The sequence below is a fragment of the Strongylocentrotus purpuratus genome, unplaced genomic scaffold, assembly GCF_000002235.5.
Source record: "Strongylocentrotus purpuratus isolate Spur 01 unplaced genomic scaffold, Spur_5.0 spur5_scaffold_16, whole genome shotgun sequence".
NCBI classification, from domain to species: Eukaryota; Metazoa; Echinodermata; class Echinoidea; order Camarodonta; family Strongylocentrotidae; genus Strongylocentrotus; species Strongylocentrotus purpuratus.
Genome location: NW_022145601.1, coordinates 18,354,467 through 18,373,270, shown reverse-complemented (window position 1 = coordinate 18,373,270; position 18,804 = coordinate 18,354,467). Strand labels below are relative to the sequence as shown.

Below are 18,804 nucleotides of genomic sequence, written 5' to 3'. Positions count from 1 at the left end.
TAATGGAAAATGTGTTCCAATGAACCTACGAGTCATCACCATTCATCCGGAATCATGAACTACTTCTGAATATATCATAAGTTAAAGGTGTCCATGCATGGATATATAGTCGTTCGTAAAGTAGGCAACATGGCGATCACTACATAACACGGAGCCAACGGGTATTACGCTCCCGCGCGTAAAAACGTTGTGCTGCCCTCTGTAAACTCACGCACGAGCGACTTTAAAGTACTTCGTTTTGGCTCGGGTTGGCGGTGTTTAAAGTTTAGGCTTATAGTTTATTCAAGTACTTTTTGATTGGTAGGAAAGATATTCTGTTGCTGGTGCTGGGTAAATACAGTGTGTCCCCAAAAAAGTTAACAGTTGGAAGAAAAAAATACGTGTCTTTAAATAGATACATAAAGGCCTATGTCAAAATATTCGGAGGGCAAGTGGGTAGGCAAGAGCTTTCGCTATGAATTGAGATCAACCAATTTTATATAATGTTACGCTTGAGTGAGCAAAAACCACTGATGTGAAAGAGTGGTAAATATTAACTTTATAAGAATTGATATTTGTTGTTTGATATGCATCCTGAAAATATTATGAAATATTTATTTGCGGACATTTTTTCCAATTGTAAACTTTTTAGGGGATGGGGATCACTGTTTTTATCCTTTTAATTGTGAATGGAAAAGGGTTGAGCAAGAGGCCCTCATTTGACCCTGAGATCGGTTTTAAATTCAGAAATGGAAACTCTTGCTTAGTTTTACTTCAATCTAGACGGGAAGGTACCGGGGCATTCTAGCAGATCGACAGTCCACGAGGTCGACAGTCTGCGAGACCGACAGCTCACGGCATAGACCCGGGAAAAATTACAGTCAGAAGGATCACGAGGCTAACATGTCGGTCTCATCGGCTACCGGTCCCCTGAATCCTCAGAATACTTCTTCAGGAGACTAATGAGACCTGAAATTTGTGGTCCAGGGGGGTGTTTCACAAAGCCTTTGTTCAATGACAAATTACAAATATCAGTGACATATCTGCTTATAACCAATCAGAAGCATGGATTACAGTAGCTTATAACAAAAAGTGTCATTTGTCACTGATGACAAGTTTTGTGAAACGTCCCCCTAAAGGCTGTCGGCATCGTTGGTTTTCGGTCTCGTGAGCCCTCTGATAATTTTTCAAAAGGCCTGTTAGACCAACATGGTCGGTCTCATAGGCTGCCGGTCATATGGCCTATATACGCGCAAGCGATAAAGGAAACATACGGAAGAAACTGCCTTTTTGGCGCTCAAGGACTGAGATGATCCGTGTTTCCAGAAATTAAAGAGGACGCTAACGGAACGACTTCCGTCTTTTATTGTTTTATTGATTGGTGATTCACCTTGTTTATGTATATATAGAGAAAGAAAAAATACTTTACATTCTTTGATACTTATATTGCTAATTTTTCTATTTCAAGTTTTGATAAAATAGTTGATTTACTCTTTTTGAACGCATACATTTATATTTTTGTTAAACTTTTATCAAAAGATTTTTGACGCATAAATTATGTACAGAAATTCTGTTTTCGATCATTTGGTTAGGAATGCATCCCTCGCGTTGCGAAACTTCCAGAATTGTGCGAAAATATTTAGAAACTGTTCTATTTGTTGACATTTAAGAATTATGTAAATTTCTAACACAACTGACTATTAGACGCATATAAGGCCTATATTAAGTTCATTTTGTCGCAATAGTAATACATGTAGTAATAATGATAGTAGTATTAATGATTATAATCTGGATTTATAAAGCGCTTAATACGATAAACCGTCTCTAAGCACTTCACGTATTATTATTACCCCGGTCATTTGATTCATTCACGCACACAGTGTGCACCATCTCCACTCCCTGGAGAGTATTCTAGTCACAGTGAGGGAAAAGGGTAATTAATAACGTAAATGCTTTTTTCATCCTACCTGTTCCCCATTCCTCTTGGGTATGGATTGGCAAATGTAGATTAATGCGAAAGCGCCCTGTTACTGCCGTGTCGGGGATCGAATCCACGACTTTTGCATTTCAAGTCAAGTGCTTAAACCACTCGACTACGTCACCTCTTATTACATCCATATTGCCAGAGCGGTGCAATTATAACTCAGTAATTGAAGTTAGAGAGGATTGGAATAATTGGAATAATTTCCTCATTAGCGAGAGATAATGAAGAAATTATTCCAATGAATAATAAAGCTGTAATTACTCAGTGGAAGATTCGAGTAAGATATTTATCTTATCTTCGTAGAATATACGATTTTCTTGAGTAAATATAGAAACTTTAATTAAATACAGCAGCAAGAAGATTGCTTGTCTAGACATTTTTCTGGAGATTATTTAAATGTACTTCCACAGCTTTACTGAACCTAGTTAATATTGCCGGGGAATATATTTTTCCATTCCTCTTCCTTTTTTACATTCCCTTCAAATCGTCTTTTCTCTTTATGTGAGAAACAATCTTCGATGTACAACGGAGGATGCGTAGACATTGACTGTTTTGGATGCACTCATTTAGAATATTTGAATTGTACTTTATTTTGTTTATTAATATCCAATTGCGGACTGAAACATCACAATTTAGCAAGAATGTGGCTTTATCGTAGGGGTCCATAAAAACTTCTGCAGCGCGACTTTCTTTGTCTAGAAATACATTAAGACAAATAACACTTTTGAAAACACATCACTATTAATATGCAAGTACATGCAGTTTAAGTAACAAGATATATCTACAATGAATGATGTACACACTGTAGTGCTGATCGTCTTTAATACTGATATAGGTCCATAAGATTTTCGTACTGTACAATTTGAAGAAGACCTAGTGATAAACAATACCGAAAAGAATAATGCTATGATGAAGTGCCTATGCATCAATTTCTTAAATTGTATATTTAATTATTTATTCTCTATGATGAATAACATTCGAGATGTATATAGCTCATAATAACCTGCGGTATTGAATATTGCAATATTGGTAAATGGACGGTGTAAATTGTTATGTGTATTTGTGTGTAAGTTTAACACAATTCCATTGTGTGAATACAATATTTTCATCAACAGCACATGACTTTTTTTTTTACGTGAACTTCACATTTACTAAGCGGCTGAATAGGGGAAAGGGAGGCAATAGTGATTCGGAAGATTAGGTTGAGTTTTCTTTCCGTTTTTCGGCATTTTTTTCTGAAAGGAGGAAAAAATCATGATCTGTTATCAGAATAATATCAATCATTATAATAAATGATAATTATGATATTGATGATGACGACTATGGAGTGAATCTACTGTATTTTTGTGTAAAGGAAAAAAACACACGCAATTTTGGCATCTCATAAATATTTGAAAACATGAGTAGATATAGACCGACTTTATGATGACATCAAACCTGATCAATATGCTCAAATGAAAGAATGATTTTACGATTGAATGAAGAGAAACGAGTCATAAAAAGGTGAAATAACAAAAATAATGTACTGTATACCTATCAAACATAAATTTTACCTTTAATATATTTGACGTTGGTGTGTGACGGAGTTTTGACAACCAAATACCATGTTGCAATATTATTCCCCAATTTGCAGTCGTGGTGTGATAATTATAGCAATTGATCATGTTTTTATCTAAACCGATTTCCACCAAAGCGTAAGTAACAATTTGCAGGCAAATTGTGCCCAGGCTCATTAGTGCTGTCCTTCGAAACATTTTTACAGGTGTTTTAGCATAAGGTTTTAGCATAAGTTTTTAGCGTATCCATGATATGATTATGTTAAGAATGTTGTAAATAATAAATTTTACGCAAAATTCATGTCATTTAGATCCTGTTTCACATGTGTTTTTTAAGGTGTACTACCAACCCCTTCATTCTAAAAGGATTGAAAAATATTGAAAAGTGTTGATATCTTTCTGTTTGTTTTGGGGTATAATTATGTCAAGCTACATTAACTCAGACTGATCTCCTAAAAAGAAAGGATTTAGAGGTTTACTTTCTTGATATAATATTTTACCAGGATAACATGAGAGCACAAATAGAAAGTCAAACGGTTAAGAACTCTTTGTTGAATTAAGTGTCAAACCCTCAAGAATGGCTGACGTTTTTTAGGTAGAAAAATCAGCAAGTAAAAACATGGTGTTTCTGTGAATATCATTTTGCTTTAAAGCCCCTCTGTACTAGTTTGGTATGGATAATTATACCTCCCTGCGAGGTCACTAACAGGTGGTTATCTCATCAAATCAGCTCTAAATTAACATAAGAAAAGGGGCAACATGGGGATCAACGGGTACCGCTTAGGAATTGTTGGCTGTATAGAGGGCGCAAGTAGCTATAAGTAATGCAGTGGGGCTTTAAGTAACAAAATGAAATAAACAGGAGAGGTTCTGAGATATTTTATAATGGATTAGATCCTGTTGCGGTCGGTACCTTATAATATACATCATACAATTGCTGCCTTGTGCAACCAGATGAAATGCTTGGTGTACACTAATTTATTTTATTTTCAATTTAAAAGACTTTTATGGAAATGAATTTTCTAATTATTGTTTATGTATTTTGTAGAATTTTGTATACATCGAGATTCTTTGGTTGTGTAAGTTGTAATAGATGTTAATGTCATGAGGTTGTTCTGCAATTTTTTTTCTTGCAGACAATTCGGTACCCAATGCCATAGTAACGGTTATTGTTAAGACCCCGTAGTAGTTGGGGGATGTTAGGGTTATTTAGGGGCAGTTCCAGGGGGCGCCCTCCTTGGCGCCCGTCAACAAATCAAAATAAAGTCAAACCAGTCTATAGCGACCGCCCAAGAGAAACACAAAAAGTGGTCTTTGTAGACAAATTCCTTTAGTGCATTTTTCAATGAGAAACAATTTTCAAAGGAAACAAAACATATGGTCTTTGTAGACAGGTGGTCACTAAATCAGGTCTGACTGTAGTATGGTATATGGTCGATATCTGGGCCAAATGTGGTGCTTTTAGAACAATCTGAACCAAAATATCCCTTACATCCCCCACTATAAGTTGTAACATCTTGTTTTAAGACTGTCTTGTGCAGAGTAAACCGTGACGCGTATACAATATATTCCTTTGGAGATGCTTTGTTTGAAAATATACAGTATAAGTCTTCAGAACTTTTTTTCTGGAACTACGATTTGTCAATAACTTCTCATTCTGTAAATAATTGATTTATAAATCTAGTTTGTCATAAATAAACACTTTGAAGAAAAAAAGACGAACGTTTCTCGTGTCCATTTATGTTCGTTTTGAAGAATATACAACTTAAAGATAGGATAATTCTTTTAAAGTGTTTTAAGAGATAAAGGGAATCTTTATGATATTGTTATACTAAAGATGACAGAGTAAGAGGGAGAGAGAGAGAGAGATAGAGAGAGAGAGAGAGAGTCTGAGTGAGGAAAAGAGGGACAAAGAGAGAGAGAGAGAGAGAGAGAGGGAGTGAGGGAAAGAGGGAGAGAGAAGGAGAGAAAAAGAGAGAAAGGGGAGGGGTGGACAGGGAGAGAGGAAAATAGAGAGAGAGGGGAAACGGGGGGGGGGGGGGGGGTAGAGGGTAGATAGAAAGTGATGAAAGACGCTGACAAAACTGAATAATAATGAGATACTGAAACAGCTTTGAAAGTACATTCTATCTACGCTCGCATAATGCTCCCACAAAAGCAACAGGATGGACCAACCAAGATTCGATTCGATTCTATGTCAAATAAACTCATGGTCTTAATTTGTCGAAAAGATACAAACATAATATCAATTTCATACATTATTATGAAACTGCCGAGTTGGAAGAAAGAAAAAGAAAAAATCCACAATATCTTTTGCGCACAATGTAACACTTCATTTCCTTATGTACGAGCTGCAGTTTCGGGATTATCATCAGCCAAAATTGTCACAGGTTTTCACGTTAAAAAAAAAACTTTTTAAAACTGTCCCTTATCAATCCATGAGTTGAATGTGCTACAACGGAAAGCTAGCTTAAGATTTGACGAAATGACAATGGAGAAGGAAGGACATCATTTATCCCAACTTTCTAATCAAATCCGGTATGTATACCGCATCCCTGTATTAATGTGCTTCAACACGTGATTACGTGTCAAAGAGGAGATTGACTTTTGGTTATAGGATGCAAAAATAATGTGTGCACTTCCTCATTCTCAGTTTTCTTATGTATAACTGATTTTCTTATAAAAGATATGGCGTATATATTCAATAATGAATGAACGCCATTAAACTATTACCGACAACAACAACAACATCATTTTATTCATTGATTTACGAAGAAGATTATTGCTGTAGTATTGCCCCAAAGCTCTAATATTCAAATCATAACTAACAGGGGCGGATCAAGGATTTTTCCAAAAGGGGCGGGGGCGTGAAGTTTACGAAATTGCGAGCGCAAAGAGGGGAAAAGGAGGAGGGGGGGGGGGGATTTTGTCCCCACGTCCCCCTGGATCCGCCCCTGACTAATAGGCGTTTTAGACCAACTTGAAATACTCTCATACTCATTTGTGCATTGCCTTTACTTTGTTAAGTTAGCAAGACTGAATTATCACCTGAAAAAAAATGAAGAGGAAAAAAACCGAACAATACAGTTATTCTTATTTACATAAATCTTTCCCCAACTTATTTCTAAACCTGTTTCACAAAGCCTCTTTTTAATGAAAAATGACAAAACAAAACAATAAGTGACAAAATAATCTGCTGATAACCAATCAGAAGCAAGGAGTTTACTAGCTTATAACCAAAAAATGTAATTTCAATGGCAAAAAATAAATACAAAATCAGTGACAAATCTGCTGATAACCAATCAAAAGCAAGGATTTCACTAGCTTATAACAAAAACTGTAATTTGTCACTGATGACAAGTTTTGTGAAACAACCCCCCCCCCCCCCCCCCCCCCCCCCAGTAATCGAATTTACCTTCGAAATTGTTTCACACTTATGTAGCGGCGGTATTATGCTGCTTAAAAACGAAGGTTATACGGTTTACAAGTTATATAGATTCCCCTGAAAAATAAATATTCGCTCAATGTCAAGGTAAATTGTTTGGCCTTCCCACCCATCCCCCAAAATGACAAATGTCAAGAATTCCAAACAATGATCACAAAAATAAATATGGAGGGCCATGAATCGAATGAAGAAAGATAAAGGCCGCAAAGGTCGAACATCTTTTCGCTCTGACACGTTGAATCACACATCATCGATAACGCGAAGCCATAAGCATAGCTGTGCCAACCCACTTTAACCCAATTTTGAGAAAACATCTTACAAGTTTAAACACTATAGGGAAATCTGTGGATTTCCGATAAAAGGAAACTATCGATGGTTTTCAAGCAGTATGTACTGTGTGTTAAACTATATTACTATATTACTATATTACTATATTACTATATTACTATATTACTATATTACTATATTACTATATTACTATATTACTATATTACTATATATTACTATATTACTATATTACTATATTACTATATTACTATATTACTATATTACTATATATTACTATATTACTATATTACTATATATTACTATATTACTATATATTATTATATCCTGCATCAAAAATTTGTTGGCTTTTGATTGGTTGAGAGCTCGTCACATGACCAAAAATATTTGAGCTATTTTTAGAAAGTACTATATGAGAGTACTATTTTGGTTTACTATTTGGGAGTTGAAAAAAAATTGTGAATTTTTTTTTTAATTGAATCAATTTTTTTTCAAATCTTTATTTAATGAAAACAAAATATTTTAAAATCTTTTTAGATAAAAATTAACATTTTTTTTGTTCCAATTTTTTTTTCTTTTCCCAAAAATGTTTTTTTTTTTTTTTTTTTTTTTTTTAAAATAATTTTTTGATGCAGGATATAAAACAAATATACCATGCCTTCTATTCGAGGTACTGGTTAAACTATGGGCCTCGGTGACTCCAAAAGTACCATTTGCTTCGGGGCTGCGCCCCTCAGCAAATAGTACTATTGGAGTCACCTCTTGCGCATAGTTTTAACCAGAACCTCTCAAGGCAGTGTATATTTGTATACTATATTACTATATTACTATATTACTATATTACTATATTACTATATTACTATATTACTATATTACTATATATTACTATATTACTATATTACTATATTACGTATTACGTATTACGTATTACGTATTACGTATTACGTATTTCTGAGGGATGTACAATTTTCTTTACATTTTGATATGTTATGTAAGACGCACAGGCCCTTATACTATAATCGCATCACATTTTTTTTGACAAACAGAACTGTCAGTAATTAGTCGGCTAAATTTGCCTGTGTTAAAGCTATTAAATTCGAGAGACAGTTGGTGCTAGTAAATACCTCGGTCACACCTCCAACAAGCTCCCAAGCCGACCGATTCTGGGCCGTAAGTAGTAATGTAAATTTGTGAACGGTCTGTAATCGGTCTGGTGACGGTCTCGTTGGTCTGACCTGGGACCCGTTTCACAAAGCCTTTTTACAATGACAAATGACAAATATCAGTGACAAATCTGCTGATAACCAATCAGAAGCGAGGATTTCCGTAGCTTATAACAACATCTGACATTTGTCACTGATGACAAGTTGTGTGAAACACCCCCCCCCCCTGATTCCAGAGAGGGTGCGAGAGATGGTCCATACAACTTCTTTTTTTGGCGCTTTTTCCCTTCTTGCTTTGATAATAACAATAGATCACGTTGTCAATGCACTATACTGCCATATATCACTTATTTCCAATATCTTTTCAATGTAGACAAACTTTAGTAGTTCTCCTTATGATACCGTTGAATGGTTTGCGGATATTGTTTGCACAATGGAATGAAACCTGGTTTTAAAGTTTGTTTTAGTGAATGTACGGATAATGTTTGCAATTACTAAGGGGTCAGTTACATTGGCCAATAACAATGGTTATGTATTCTGATAGCTCACATTGTCAAAACAATATTACCCATACAAAACAATAATGATAATGTTAAACAAAACAAAATCCATGTCCACTGGTGACGGTACCATTATATTCCTCCGATGTCGCCTTCTCTCTCTCTCTCTCTCTCTCTCTCCCTCTCTCTCCCCCTCTCTATCGATAGTTTGCATGCATTCCCTGTAATGTAAATGGTATTAGAAGACGCACAGGCCCAAATATTATAGTCGCATCTCATATTTGACGAACACGTCGACGTCAATTAGCCGACTAAGGGCGCGTTCATGCTTGATTTTGAAGGCAGAATGAGCGATTTGTAACGCTCATCGTAAACGCTCATCGTAATCGCAGTTCCACGGTGCACTGTTCATGCTCACTTCTCCAGGCAATTCTCCTTGGGTGGCCTTCAGCTGGATTCGCAAACCTGTGTGCGCATGCTACGTAGACCCACTAGAGGTCAGTGCGTTGACCCCATTTAAACGCGTTTACAAATTGTAAACGCATCTTTTTGTGAGTTTACGATCGGCGATCGTGATCGCCGTTTTTCGGTGATTCTACAAAAGTGAGCATGTACGCAAGCGTGTTTTAAACTAAACGCGTAACAGATGCCTGATTCTGGCCGTCAAAATCAAGCATGAACGCGCCCTTAATTTGCCTATGGTAAAGGTATTGAATTTGAGAGAAAAAATTGGTGCTATAGTACTACCTAAAGTAGGCATAGTAATGATAAAGCTAAATAAAAAAAAAAATCCATGTCCAATTACTATTACGGTACCGTATGTTCCTCCGATGTCTCCTTCCCCCCCCCCCTCTTTCTCTCTCTCTCGCTCTCTCTCTCTCTCTCTCACACACTGATACCCACTCCCCCCCCCCCCATCCCCCCGAATCCCCTCGGTTCTTTCCACTGGTCTTTCGACTATTATGTCAGGTCGAGAAGCGTGCTTGTCTCCCCAAATAAAATGTCTGAATGTGTAGACTAGGCCATTGCCAACGTCAAAACTCGGATCAATACATTGCAACGCTTTCTGCTTTCGACCAGACTAGACCAACTCAGCGCGGCGACTATTGTATTGTACGTCAAAATGTGCCTTCGCTCTACCGATCGGCGCACTATCGGGTGCGCTCGTTCTATCGTCGTTTTTCGCAAATCGGCCAGCTGATCGCCTGTTGTTATTATCTTTCTGCAATGTTATCCGTGCTATTGATACTGCTACCGTTTTCATGCAGTGTCAACAATAACCAACTCACCAACAAAACAGACTTTAGTCGAGACGTGGAACAGTATACATGCTCTAATTTTTGGTGGTGTGCCATTAATGCTTGAGTGTAATTCGGGATAAGATTGTGGAAGCATATCTCTTATTGTTAAGAGACGCCGCCAATTCTTAATAGATGCACAGCCATATTTACAGTGAGACGAGCGGAGAGTGTGTTTTACTATAGCATCGCCGGGGGATAGATGAATATCACACTACGCAAGTTCAGTCGGTAAGTTATGAATACCTTTTTAATATTTATATTCAGTGATCTTTGACTATTAGTTTATTGTACATAGGCTGTACATGTTGGATACATTTTGCAAAACATTATCAACATGTTGTTAATGACTTCTTTGAAAGGATCTCCTGTGCAATAACTTTACAACACGTTAAGCAGGCATTTGCCAATTCATACTCTCCAACCTAAGCAAAAATAGGCTTTAAACCTAGCTTAAAATATTAATTTCTAAGGCCGTATATACATCTCTCAAACAATAATTATGCCTCATTTCGAGGAACATCTATGACTCGATATTTTTCTATCAGTCTTCTATCCTTCCATAGATTGCCCAATCTCATACGAATTGAATTTTTAGACAGCTAAAGTGTAGTTACACAGTTTTTATTTCGAGAGAAAGAAAAATCAACAGCATAGAATACACAGCGAAATTCAGAGACTGAAGTTTGAAAAATGAAATACACTGCATCAGTTCTCATCTGCTTTTCGTAATAAAGTACGTCTCGCCGCCGGGTGTATTGAGGTACAACGAAGCATTTCAAGCAGATTACTATCTCAAGTAAATTCCTGAAGAAAGTATTTTTTTTTTTATAAATTCGTTTTCATTTTACATTTTAAGATTATTTCGTGAAATGATGCGGATGAAACCGCTGATTTCTCGTGCTAGGTCACAAAGCCTTCAGCTACATGTATTCCGGTACCCATCTAGGCTATCCAGATTAACTCTGAATTTCTAATCAAACTTTCCGCTTTTATTTGCCTTCCATTGCAATAGGTCAATATAGGGGGGGGGGGGGTAGGGGTTCAACAAAGTCCAAGATAATAATAGCAAGTTTTGATAACGACAATGTCCGTGTGATTTCCTTTTTTGGTGTGGTTTTCCGGCCTTCATACTCCAGGGTCGTGATTACCGCTTTAAACATAACACACTGGATATTCGAACGTCTACATCAAAACATTGCTAAACATGATGGTATTTAAAGGGATAGTTTGGCTCTGGGGAAAGAGGAAAAATAAATGATTAATTAGCTTTCTCATCCATGTTCGTTAGTTTGGAAGAATATTATAGTATACATCTTCTGTTTGGAGCCAGAAGGGCTTTAACTCATAATAATTGAACATAGATAACGCCCTTTTGGGCCCAAACAGACGATATTCCTCCGAAAAATAGTGGGTGGGTGTGAGAGTGGGATAGTTATTTAGATAGTTGTATTATCGTCCTTTTTACCGTTTGTTTCTCATCCGCATAATATAATTATTTTTAGTTTTTTTCATACGATCGGTAGGAGGGGAGGGGGAGGGGGCGTCGTCCCCGTGCCCTAGGTACTGCTCAAGTTAGTGTTTTATAGCAATACTCTAAACAAAGATTGGTACATGTATTCAATTTTCACTTGTCGATGTATGCATCTACTGCACCCAAAAAACAAAGTGAAACAGAAATGAAAACATAATTATTCAAAATAAATAAGACAAAAATGATGCTTACGTGCCAGATTCGCTTGGTTCAAAGTCCTATCTAGCACGCGGCAATTCGTCATAATAAGTAGCCGACATCACCGCGATCACTATACATGTCAAATATTGTTTACAATCAAACAATCACGCACTGTACATCGAGATAAGAAATCGGTCGAATAGATAGTAACACTATCATATCAAGATATCAAATGCCTAACAAAAGATAGGTCATATCGTTTTTTCTAGGTTTTATTCTGGGGGGTCTTATTTGTGAATTCACGATATTCTTTAGTCTTTGAAGGCTTGTTTATATTTTTAACCAAACTCTACAGACGGAATGAATTTGCATGATAAGAGTTATTATATTCCACATGGTTTCAGGCGATCTGAATGTATACGCTAGTTTTAATCAGCTTCGCTTGGGAAATATAGCTACATTCAAATCGCCTCGGAAGTTTATATTTTGTCCCATCACCACCACCAACAGATTTGCTTATCATACATGCACAAAATGGGATCTGAGCAGTACTTTGGAGCGTAACGGCCATTGTTAGCGGTGTATAAACAATGTGATTCTAAAGTTCAAGGAGCTGCACATTAATTAGTCATGTGAGTCGGTTTATAGTTGATTGAAGATTACATGAAGGAGGCTAATATTTATGTTTCTAAATAGCATCTAGGAAGGCTCTCGCAATGGCCCAATGTGCGAAGTTGGGTCACGTGATGCAACATGAACCAAAGTCGAGAAGCAGATAGTGCCAACGTCACAACGCCCAACCAATACCGAATCGACCGATAACCGACAAACTCTTGCCTATTCGTGGTCATTTTTTGTTTCATGAATTGATTTATTTTTCCAAACAGAAGTAGAACAAATCAAAAGAAAGCTAATACAAATGACATCATTCAGAAGCTAAAGACATTACAAGTAAAACGCAAATTCGTACATTCTCTTTTTCATCCAAAACAGTGTACAGAAGAACAATATTCAAAATATATACAGAATTTTTAAAATTGTTTCAAAATCAAACAATGCTTTGTAAATAAAATGATGCTACTCTTTTAATAAAACACAGTAATACCTCTGAGGAAAGAGAATTACCACCCCCCCAAAAAAAACAAGCAAACAAGCAACAAAACAAAAAAATCGTATGTTTGATCTGTTTCGGTCTGATGTTGGCCTTGTTCGTGTGCCCGGGGTACTAATGTATCATTTATCTAACCGAAGTGCACATAGACACATGCTTTAGGCTTTAAACCATTATATTGAAATCCAAAATCGCCATTTTATGCCGTTCTTAAGTTTGGCTTCGTCTTTCCCGCGTTAAGAATGCATAACTATGCCAGTGGAAAATGAAAGTAAAAACGGATGGCTCGTCGTCTTACATATATATGGATGGGCCTATATCTACATTATAAAAGACGCCATGGCACAACATTACAAACTTTGAGAAGAAAATAGGGTTTTGGGCAATTTCCGACGGGTTGATGAATTTACTTTCCAAACGTTTGGTGTATACTTGAAAATAGTCTCGACGAACTGCTGGCTTTCTTCCGATTTCAGAGAGAGGAACGTAAGCACGTCGACGTCTTTAGTTCATGAATCACCCAAGTTAAAGGGGTGTAGCATGACGAGACTACGTGTCTTTCCCGTGGCCTGACTCGGGGCCAATCGGGTATAACTACGACTACGGACAACGCGACCGCAGCAATCACGTGCGTGCAACATACCTGAAAAAAAGCGTGAGGACTTCGGTCTGTTTCGCGAACGCTATAGCGTGCGCTGACCGTTTATCAAGTCCATTCAGTTACGTGCAGTCGTCCAAAAGAAGTCGTCGATGGGCTAATTCAGTATTTGCCATGCTACGCCCCTTTAAAGAGAAGGTTGAGTTCTCGGAAGAGGTGAAAAATAATTTGTGAGCATTATCATTCTTATTATGCAAGTGTGGAAGAACATCATATAAGACATGTTCCCTGAAAAGCATGGCTCTTCAAATGCCTTCATATTCGAAATATGTCATGTAACATCGTAAAACTCGGGGGTAGGATTTTTACGCCACGTGTTCGTGTAGTCCCATATACATCTTTCTGTGTACAGTGTTTGAAACTTACCAAGACTTGGCCAAATTTCTTATCATTTTGATGATTCCAGAACCTTGCAATGCACACAAATTCTTATATGCTAGATGATTACCTTTTCTGGTCGATTCCACACCGATGCTTTCACAATGCAATCGCATGACCAGAACTCAACTTCATCTTTAAGTCAATACGTAAATCAATCACTCCATCAATGAAGTGGCAATTTATTCATTCATCTATTTACTTTCGCTTCCAATGAAACTTTTGAATTATCTCTTCCATTTTCTTTTCAGTACCGCACTTTTGCTTCTAATGAGATTCTTGAGAGGGGATATCAGACTTTTTAATTATCTCTTCCATTTTCTTTTCAGTACCGCACATCCATGACATATTTTGTCTCCTGGAGAACATAAACCTTCCGTCAGCCTATACTGTTTTCTTAACGGAATTCATAACACTGACGTACTCCAAACGCCTGTATTGCGACATTGCAAACAGAAAAACATCTTCACGCTTATATGCTTATTGTCAAAGAGGGCGACAGACATGAATGTGACAACTTCGCTTCCTGGCATGATGGCCAATGTTTCCACAACACCGCTGGAGGCTCGACTGCAATCGGTTTCAACAGAGGGCGTTTCTCACGAGGGGGAGAGGACACCGGCGTCTATTATTTCCAAACTAACGACTTTGGTCACAGAATCTTTAGGTGAGCGGCTAAGTTTTTATCAGTGTTAGCGAGGTGATCATGTGACATGATGGGTCATGTGACTAGAGAAGGCCCGATGTGTCAAGGAAACAAGGGGGATGGTTGCTATATTTTTTTGTATGGGGGGGGGGGGGGTCGTCTGATTAAATTTTCCAACAAGTAAGTACAAATTCATTTGCAAGCAATACAAAGCATGAACAAACATTACACATATTTCTATGCAATTTGCCGTTAAGAATGTAATATTTAATGTATTGTTAATTTGCCAAAAGAAATGAGGGAGGGGGAGGGGGGACCCCACGCCTATTCTAGCGACGCTCTTTAGTCAGCCTTCATTAAGCTGATATATATATAGGCCTGTCGCCTAACAACCCATAGTGTTGCCAATGTATATTAAACCCTACCGTTTTGAAGTGAGCAGTTTATTTCCCTTTGTTTTAAATTTCACAGTATATTAGCTTTCGCCCGAAATTTGTTTTGTATGCTGTTAAAGTAATTTCAAATAAATACATTTTACAATGAAAAGTATTATTTTGAACATTTTTATAAAGAATAAATTTAATCCCTTTTCCCTTCCAGGTAATGATACTCTTCACCTGAACTCATCGTCATCGTATAGACCGGGTAACTGGAGTTCCCCGGTTAATGCGACTCAGATTCCGACAGAAGATAATGATAATGGTAGGTTGAGCCCGCTTATTAGAATGAATACGATGTTATTTACGAATTTAGATGTAGGATAATGAAGTAAACAGAAGAAAAATGCTTCATTAAGCGAAGATATATATCGATTCGAATTGGAAGGGGATGAGAAATAAGACAAACAACCTGAAAAGCATCCAAGATTAGATGCATCACTTGTTTTCCGGTTTGCATCATATTTTGCCAAATCTGAACGAGCCCAATTTGAAAATTGTAATATGTGTAAAGAAATTTTGTCCTTTATATTTTCGAATGGAATGTCATGGTTATTATTTTTTTCCTATTAACAAAATAAGTAATTGCAGAAGGTTCACGCCTTAGACAGATTCCTGTTAAGGAGGGAGGGGGGGGGGGTTGAGGAGGGGGTGGTGAGAGGATTTTCTTGCAAAATATAGTCACAAGAAGATTAAAAAAAAATATTAAAAAAAATTTCTCTTAATCAAAAAATGATATTTATTAGAAATTAATGAAGAAGCCCATCCCTGTTCACAACTCGTTGCCACTGTGAGTGGTTAATTTACAAGGAGAAAATCAAAACATCTCCAATTATTGCTCGTTTGATTTCGAATCGCCTGAACATTTCTAATAAAAAAATACATGCTTTTGAACGCCGGTTGTGTGCTATTGCTATTTCGGCTAACCACACACACACACACACACACATACCACTTTCCGTCTTATATTTTCTCCTTCGACATCGTTTTAGGCATCAAACGCCTGATCGTCATCCTCACCAACATCTTCGTCGTCGTCGCCATCGTCGCCACATGTTTCCTCGCCTTTCAACATCGCCGATGGGAGGAGAGTGTAAGACAAGAACGGGAGAAAGGCCTCCTCTGCAAATATGACATCGTTGACATTGAAGAGGAAGAGGAGATCTGCGAAGACTACGAGATCTTCGACAAGTAGATCGTCGTCGTCGCCATCGTCGTCACCTGTTTCCTCGCCTTTCAACATCGCCGATGGGAGGAGAGTGTAAGACGAAAACGGGAGAAAGAGCCCATCTGCAATATGACATCGTTGACATAGAGGAAGAAGGAGAGGAGATCGGCGAAGACTACGAAATCTTCGAAAAGTTGATCGACTCTAGAGACTATTTGATAGAATTCAAAAGGAATCGATTTAGGGAGTCGGGAATTTAATTTATGCAGAGTCTTATTTCTTTTTTTGCTAGTACTAGTTTAGGGTATACGCTTGTTCACAGGTGAATTTAAATGGGTTTATATTCTACTGGGTCTATAAAGCTGAGTTGAACGTGCACATGTCAAAACTCTCTTTTTCAAAACGCTATGGTTTTATGACATCTACAAAATCTATGACACGGCGATCGCTCGACGGCATCTTCTAATGATCGAAAGAACTGGTGGTTAAATTGCGTTTGCCATTACATGTCGCCAAGATGGTTAAAATAATTAGGAATTTCGTTTTTATAAATGTACAACGAGAGGATCTCTCAACCGGCATCTTCTAGTGGTCGAAAGAACTGGTGGCTGACTTCAGTTTGCCAGTACATGTCATCAGGATGGTTTAAGTAGTTAGGAATTTCGTTTTTATAAATCTACGACCCGGCGATCGCTTAATGGTATTTTCTGGTGATTTAAAAACTATCTGCAGCTTGCCAATCGACCTACTTGTGTGAGGAAGGTGACTGAACCATAAATATCGAAACTGTCAGAGATAATTTGGACGTGTCGTCGAATTAATAGCTAAAGATTTGAGAGATTATTTGTACGGACTTGGCATGTATAAAATTAGAGGTTTTGACTGAAGCGAGACAAGGAAGTGGATGTTTAAAAGCCAGCTATACGATGTCATAGACTCGACCAATGGGGTTCGGTTACTACCAATTTGTTTCCGCTGCCAGAACCCCAGTCACAGCCTTCGAGATCGACTCGAGACCGACCACAGACCTAACAAACAGTTACATTACCCCCAAATGCCAAAGAGTTTGTCGGTATTTTTCCATCGGTGTTGAGTCGGTTTGGCGCTGTTAATTGAGATATAAAAACAAAGACATGGGGAAAGAGATAGCGGGGAAAAAAAGGCGGGAAAGAGATGACGGGAAAGAGATGGCGGGGAAGTTTCGCCATTAAAACAATTTTCTGATGAAATCCTACAACTAATACCAGAATATTGTACATTACGAAAGAAAATTCAGGTATTGTAGTAATTGCTTTCCGCATTCCAAATATATTTTAATATGTAGACCTATTCAGATCATACAGGTATCAAATTTTCATTGTATTAAGTATTAAAGGTACATCATAAAGGTGCTGGGTAAATCTTACAGTATCTACAATGTAATCTCCATGAGTTATTCCAATTTTTGATTTTGTTATATATACAATATAATTTGAAAATCTATTTCACTAATTTATTTGTACAAACAGGTTACAAACGTCAATACGTGTGTATTGTGTGTACGCAGATAAACCCTACATATAACGAATACTTGCCACGATTGTCCTTGAGATTCAGTATTAATTTCTTTTTTCATTTAAAAAAAGAAAGAAAGAAAAGGTAAACAGAAAGAATGCAGAAAAGAAAGTGAAATGTTGGTCTTTCAGAGTATTGTAATTGCAATTTGTTCATAAACGCTGCTAATCAATTAATTTACTGTAAAAAAGATATTCATAATCTATTTGACTTGTACATACACAATAAATGATTTATTATGCTATTAACAAATGTGCGATTCCATGTAGACCTTCATTTTACAGTTGTATTTCTTGATAGACGGTCAATCTTCTGAAGGGAAACGGAAAGTGGCTACTCAAAACCATTAAATCAAATCAAATCAAATCAAATCAAATATAGGTGGCCAATATAGAAAGAGAAACAGTGCTAGTGAGCGAGAAAGAATGATGAGAAGATAGAAAGAAAAGAAAAAAACAGGAAATGAAGAGAAGGGAAAAAAAGAAAGAGAGAAAGAACGAAGAAGAGGGGAGAGAGAGAGAGAGAGACAGAGATAGAGAGACAACAACAACAAAGAATGGGGAGGGAGAGAGAGAGTAGGTGAGGGGGTACTAGAAAGAGGGATATGATAAGTATGATGTGTTGTCGGTTTGAGAGTGAGGAAACTACCAAGTACGGCCCCAGAAAAGTAGGCAGCCCTCCGCCCCCCCCGATACAAAGTGTTACGTTTGCGTGAACAAATTAATCAACCCCAACCATGCCATTCTACAAATTTTAACACGAATCTGGACCGTACGCAACGAATGATTCAACTGTTACAAAATCGATGGTTCATTATCTTAAGAGATAGTTGAGTTCTGTTGCAGAGGGCGCTACATAAAATAATTTTGTTGTGAGATAATGAAAAACTGAGTGTCAAATTTGAAAGAACATACAATTTAAATGACAAAATCATCTTTGTTTGATCAAAATTGGTCTAAAATTACCT

The 18,804-nt window shown here is 37.2% G+C and overlaps 1 protein-coding gene across 1 annotated transcript; it reads left to right on the top strand.

The window, feature by feature from the left end:
• Positions 1-10,056: 10,056 nt before the first annotated feature.
• Positions 10,057-18,089, top strand: LOC115924552. The gene is made up of 4 exons (XM_030986969.1): positions 10,057-10,441; positions 14,362-14,699; positions 15,279-15,380; positions 16,108-18,089. Exons 2-4 carry the CDS (start codon positions 14,537-14,539, stop codon positions 16,308-16,310), a joined length of 468 nt encoding a protein of 155 aa, XP_030842829.1. The 5' UTR covers positions 10,057-10,441; positions 14,362-14,536; the 3' UTR covers positions 16,311-18,089.
• Positions 18,090-18,804: the final 715 nt, after the last annotated feature.

What these genes read in the sequence shown, in the direction of transcription:
- LOC115924552 (XM_030986969.1), top strand. Translation starts at nt 14,537, where the DNA reads ATGAATGTGACAACTTCGCTTCCTGGCATGATGGCCAATGTTTCCACA. An exon ending in TTTGGTCACAGAATCTTTAG is followed by an intron (nt 14,700 to 15,278) that starts GTGAGCGGCTAA and finishes TTTCCCTTCCAG; the next exon opens with GTAATGATACTCTTCACCTG. An exon ending in GACAGAAGATAATGATAATG is followed by an intron (nt 15,381 to 16,107) that starts GTAGGTTGAGCC and finishes ACATCGTTTTAG; the next exon opens with GCATCAAACGCCTGATCGTC.